This window comes from Vigna radiata, chromosome 4, assembly GCF_000741045.1.
Source record: "Vigna radiata var. radiata cultivar VC1973A chromosome 4, Vradiata_ver6, whole genome shotgun sequence".
In the NCBI taxonomy this organism is placed as follows: Eukaryota; Viridiplantae; Streptophyta; class Magnoliopsida; order Fabales; family Fabaceae; genus Vigna; species Vigna radiata.
Window position 1 is genome coordinate 5,313,326 of NC_028354.1, and position 6,310 is coordinate 5,319,635.

General features: G+C 28.8%; 1 protein-coding gene across 1 annotated transcript; it reads left to right on the forward strand.

The window, feature by feature from the left end:
* The first annotated feature begins 3,601 nt into the window (after positions 1-3,601).
* On the forward strand, positions 3,602-6,310 carry LOC106758740 (glutelin type-B 4). Its single transcript, XM_014641714.2, has 3 exons — positions 3,602-3,988; positions 4,834-5,554; positions 5,944-6,310. The coding sequence occupies exons 1-3, from the start codon at positions 3,637-3,639 to the stop codon at positions 6,095-6,097; spliced, it is 1,227 nt and encodes a 408-aa protein (XP_014497200.2). The 5' UTR covers positions 3,602-3,636; the 3' UTR covers positions 6,098-6,310.

A 6,310-nucleotide genomic window follows, 5' to 3' on the forward strand; every position in this document is an offset into this window, starting at 1 on the left:
GTCTTCTAGTATATCCTTTTATATACGTAAAACGTAAGCAATTCATTTACCGTTTCCCAATGCAAATTTGAACTCATTAACATAACATTCTTAAAATTACGTTAAATGTTTCTAAATTCTTAACGAGAAATGGGAAAATTCTAAATTTTGATATATTCTAATTTTTAAATTTAAAAAATTGATATATTCGTCTTAACTTAATACTAATTTTTTTTTAGTATTACATAATTCTTCAAATATTTTAATAATAAATCATTCAAAAATCCGTTTAAAACATTATTTCGCAAGTTAAAAATAATTTTCGTAATTAAGTTAAAAGAATTATATTTATTTATTTTTAAAATTTAAAAAATAAATTATATTAAAATTTGATATATAAATAAATTTTGATTTTACGTCAAAATTAAAATATATATTTGATTTTTTAAAAGATTATGTTACACACGTTTTCAACTATTTACATATAATAAAGAAATTTGTTGATTATAATTTTATTTTCCTTTTAATTGTGAACATTTCTATCTTTTCGTTCATTTAACAAACAGATAAAACAACACAAACCCTTCAACAGGAATCTTTATTTCAATTAAATTTCACATTAGAATATCACCCTAGTTTCAATTAAATCTCATCCTTGTTTGAACTTTTGTAAACTTCTTAACAATTTAAGATCGAAATTTAAACTATTTAATCAATGTTCAATAGTAATAGCATATAGTTATTGCAATATGTTTAAATTTATAACAATTAATAAAGGTGATTATCGTGTTTGGAAAATTTTGTTCAAAACTATCCTTTAAGATATATTTGTTTCCTTCTACTCTCACATGAAGGTTCCAATACCTACAAAATTATCTTTAATTGAATTATATTTTATAACTTTCATTAAATAGTAAACTTTGTAGGTTTAAACATATAATTAAGAATTCATGAAAAAGGTTAAAGGTGTCATCAACACTAACTCTAGCTAATGAGATGCAAGCTTTGTAGTTGGTGTCCAATATTATGTAACTTTCATTGTGCATCAAGTTAATTATTAGTATGTGATAGTGTGTTGGAAAGGGTTAAGTTTGTAACGTTATTGGAGGGTAGCTAGTGTTTGTTGTCATTATTAGGACTCAGGTACAAATTTGGCACTTTTAGAGTAAGTGACACACACACAAAACAAATATTTTCATATTATGATAAGATAAGTCTCACAATATATTTTGCACAAATCTATATGTTCATACACAAACTATACAAGTCTATTAATATATATTAGACGGGTTTGTCCATTCACTGATAAATTATTTTTACAATGTGCATTGAACGAGTCTACACATACATTGATTGGACGAGACCATTAACACGCATTATACAAGTTTGTTGATTCATCAATTAGATAAATTTTGCAATATACATATAAAACGAGTCTATTTATACATTGATTAGATTAAAACAAAAAAATTACACATGTTTAACAATATACGTTAAACGAGTTTGTATTGATTGTATGAGTATAACAAAATGTATTAGATGAGTCATTCCATACATTAATTAAATAAATTTAAGAATACACATTAGACGAGTGTGTCTTTTGATCAAACAAGTTTGTAATACACATTATATGGGTTTGTCCATACACTAGTTAGATCAGTGTAACAATACGTTATACGAGATTATTCATTCCCATAGTAGATAAATCTCTTAATTTTATGACGAGTCTTATAATATACATTATTCAAGTTTGTTTATATATTAGTTAGACGAGTCTAACAATACACATTAGACGAGTAAGTCCATATACTGATTAAATGAGTCTAACTGCACATATTGAACGAGTCTGTCAATACATTGATTAAACGAACATAACAATATACATTACATCAATTTGTTCATACACTAATTTGTATTTTTAGTGAATTAACTCTACACATTTTTGTATATCCTTTATACACGTTGAGTTTCTATTCTATTTTTACACATGTTTTATCCTTTGTATTTTTACAAAGTCTACTATTTATATTTCCATAAATATGTTGACTTTTTAAACTTACAAATTATTTTCAAAGTAAATATATTCAAAACTTAATTATAAACTTAATGATATTTATTATTAATTTTCTCAATCTCTAAATATCTTATACTAAACAAACAAATATTAACATGTGTACAAACACGACTTTAAAATTAATATATATTAAAACATCTTTAAAATACTTTACATTAAAAATGTTATAAAATATCTTTTAATTTTTCAAAACATCTATTAGTAAAGTAAAACCACTGTTTGAAAATCACAACCTAAACCAATTATAATAATCATATATTAATTTTAAAACAATCCCCCCAAATTTTTAGTTTAATTTTGCCTCCCCCAATTAATTTAAATTTATTTTGTTATTTATTGATCACATTTTCAATTTTGTAATTTTATTTTTCAGAAAATTGTCTATCATCTTCCAATTCTCAAATAAATAACTTTCTCGACATTGTTAATGATAAATAAATCACTAAAAACGTTAAAATAACAAAAAATAATATCAAATGTCAATCCAAAAAATCCAATTGACATCCACCAAAAAATAGTCTACAATCCAAAAAATTAAAATTGCATCCATGAAAAAAAAACTCATATTGAGTAAGAAATAATAATAATTTACAAGAATAAAAATATTTCTAACAAAGTTAAGTAAAACAACAACTACTATCAATGTAAATGAAAAAAAAATAAAAATTAAACAACTAGTCATTCTATCAATATGTCTTAATCAAGTTAACTAAAATTAAATTAAAAAAATATAAAGTAAATGTGAATTTATAAAAAAAAAATTATAAATTTTTTATTCTTGACTGAATTTTGGAATTTTATGATTTTAAATAACTTAATTATTTGGCATAAATTTCTATGATTTCAATTTCCTTCAAAAAAAATTTCCCTAAAATAATATATTTCATCATAAAATGTTTCTGATTATCTCTTAAAATTTCCCATCCAGATGTATTAAAAAAATGGAAATATGGGAAAGATAGAAACAAACACCACATTAGCTCTTTAATCATGTTACAAACATCAAACATCCTCAAAAACTAAGATTTCAATTTCTACCAAAATTCCAAAACTTTAAGATGCAAGATCTACAAAGAAGAAAAAAAAGAAAAAAAAAACAATTTATCTTTCTAACCTCACCATTCTTGATTTCTTGGTCTCCATCTTTTTTTCAAACCAATCCAACAACTTTTAGTCCACTTTTAAGTTATTATCATCTCATCTACATTTTATTAGTAAGATTTTAATTTTAAACAAATAATTAATAAATAAAATACATAATAATCAAATGCACAACCTTGCATGTTAATGTCTCTTGTAGACCAAATTCCCAATTAAATTAAAACAAATACCCTTTTATTCACAAATTAAATTAAAACATGCAAAAACGATATACTTACAAATAAGTATCATTTAACATACCATGTGTAAATCTTAATTATTTGATACAGAAAAAGAAAATACCAACTAATATTAAATATATCTAATAAATACTAAATATATTAAAATTTCTTAGTTGTTTTGCTTGATAATATTTAATTATCATTAATTGAAGTGTTTAAAAGAAGAAAAGAAGTTGAATTACCTACCTGCATTAATTTTGGATGAAGTGTGAAGTGTCACTAAAATGCTTCCGTTTCTGTTACACTTACTTCTATATATATTCGCTGTGTTTTCACGCATATCACATACAAATTCCAAAATCTTTTTCTTTTCGATCTGTAATCTTCTGGTCCACTGAAAAAGCGAACAAGAAGAAGATGGAGATTGGTCTTTCTCCCAAGTTGGCGAAGAAAGTTTCCGAAGGGGATGGTGGGTCCTACCTCGCCTGGTCCCCTTCTGAACTTCCCATGCTTCGCGAAGGTAACATTGGTGCCGCCAAACTCTTTCTGCACAAAAATGGTTTCGCCCTTCCTCGATATTCTGACTCTTCCAAAGTCGCCTATGTTCTTCAAGGTATATTCGCTCTGTTACTTCTTTTAATACGTTCAATCATTGTCCACGATCAGTTGTGTTTTTAATATTATACAACCGACGAACTATTGGTGGGAAGTTTATCGTTTTCCTTCTGTGATAATTCTTTCCCGATGCATTGAAGGTTTTTAATATTACACAACTGATCCGAATTATTGGTGGGAAGTTTAGCGCTTTCAATTCTTTTGTGATAATTCTTTCCCGATGCATTGAGGGTAATTTGTCTCATGCGAAATAGGATATTGATTTAATAGCTTGATTTGGGATTTTATATTTTAAAAAATGGGATAGTTATAATTAGTGTTACCTTATTTTTGTTTTGAAAATTAAGGATTTAATTAGATACACTTTTTTGACTCTGTAATACTTCTTTTGAAGTCAATGTTTACGTTGACCTGACCGTATTTTCAAATTCAACTATTTTTTTTAAGGGAGTGTGTGTATTTTATAATTTTATTATTATTATTTTTTTTTTCAAAATATAGCCAAAGAAGAATGCTTAGGGAAGAAGTGAGAGATATTGAGAAGGATGAAAATGGAAGATGTGAAAATTTTGTCTCTATTTCTGTTTTGTTGGTTTTAGAAGAATTATTTCAAAATATTTCTCAAAGCTCAATGAAATTAATAAGAAATTAATTTCTGAGCAATGTGGGATTGATTTAGATGAGTTTTTTTTATATTTTTAAAATACATTGATTTAGAGAAGTTTATGAAACCTGTAATGAGACGAGAAGGGAATGAAACAGGGTGTGAGTGATTCTTTGTTTCAAATTATGAATTTATGTTATTGTACTGATTATTTGTGAATTTGTGTTATCATTCCATAGGAAGTGGAGTGGCTGGAATAGTGCTGCCTGAATCAGAGGAGAAGGTTGTTGCAATCAAGAAGGGGGATGCGCTTGCACTCCCCTTTGGTGTTGTAACATGGTGGTATAACAAAGAAGAAACTGAGTTGATTGTTCTGTTTCTTGGGGACACTTCCAAGGCTCACAAGGCTGGTGAATTCACTGACTTTTTACTGACTGGTTCCAATGGAATCTTCACGGGATTTTCCACTGAGTTTGTGGGCAGGGCTTGGGACTTGGAAGAGAGTGATGTCAAGACCCTTGTTGGAAAACAATCGGGCAAAGGGGTTGTGCAGTTGGAAGGAAGCATCACACTACCCGAGCCTAAACCAGAGCACCGGATTGGCATGGCCTTGAACTGTGAAGAGGCTCCATTGGATGTTGACATCAAGGGTGGTGGAAGGGTTGTGGTGTTGAACACCAAGAATCTTCCCTTGGTTGGTGATGTTGGACTAGGGGCTGACCTTGTGAGGTTGGATGGAGGAGCCATGTGCTCTCCAGGATTCTCTTGTGATTCTGCTTTGCAGGTTACTTATATTGTCAGGGGTAGTGGCCGGGTTCAGGTTGTTGGAGTTGATGGTCAAAGGGTTTTGGAGACAACCATAAAAGCTGGTAATTTGTTCATTGTGCCAAGGTTTTTTGTGGTCTCAAAAATTGCTGATCCAGAGGGAATGGAGTGGTTCTCTATAATCACCACCCCTAAGTAAGCCTTTCTCATCACCTTATTATTGTCGATTCATCTTATTGTGCAGAAGTAACTATTCATTTGATGTTCTGTTTATTGCTTGAAGGGATTTGTTATTGGTCCAAACCATGTAGGAAATTAACCCTTTTTAGTTGATTTATACTTCGAACTTCTACACTTTAATTCTGTTCTTAATAGTTTCTTTCCAACCAGTGATTGACACATAGAACCCTTCATGAATCATAGATGAAAAGTGTTGATCCTAATGTACTCACCTATCTTTATTTGGTTGGAAAATGAAAACTCCATTGATGAACAACTATTCTGTATTACTTTATGATAACCCATAAATTTAACATGATGCAATGATCCTTTTTTACTAACCATAATTATTTTCACTTTGGCAGTCCTATATTTACCCACTTGGCTGGAAGTTCTTCTGTGTGGAAGGCTTTATCACCTTCTGTTCTGCAAGCTGCTTTCAATGTAGATTCAGGAGTGGAGCAACTGTTCCGTTCAAAGAGGACTTCCGATGCTATTTTCTTCCCTCCACCAAATTAGAATAAAAATTCCACCAATCCACCATTATCGTTTGGTTGTAAAGGTTCCCCCATCCCGTCTTAACGGAAAATAAAAGGGGTAACGGAATCACCAAATTAGTGGAATTACTTTACTGTTCGAAAGTGTTTTCATTATTTTACTCGAATTATTTCACCTTACATGTTCTTTGATCCTTTCTTTTTAACCAACTTTTATTCTTATTCTTTTATATCA

What these genes read in the sequence shown, in the direction of transcription:
- LOC106758740 (XM_014641714.2), top strand. Translation starts at nt 3,637, where the DNA reads ATGAAGTGTGAAGTGTCACTAAAATGCTTCCGTTTCTGTTACACTTAC. An exon ending in AGTCGCCTATGTTCTTCAAG is followed by an intron (nt 3,989 to 4,833) that starts GTATATTCGCTC and finishes ATCATTCCATAG; the next exon opens with GAAGTGGAGTGGCTGGAATA. An exon ending in TCTATAATCACCACCCCTAA is followed by an intron (nt 5,555 to 5,943) that starts GTAAGCCTTTCT and finishes TCACTTTGGCAG; the next exon opens with TCCTATATTTACCCACTTGG.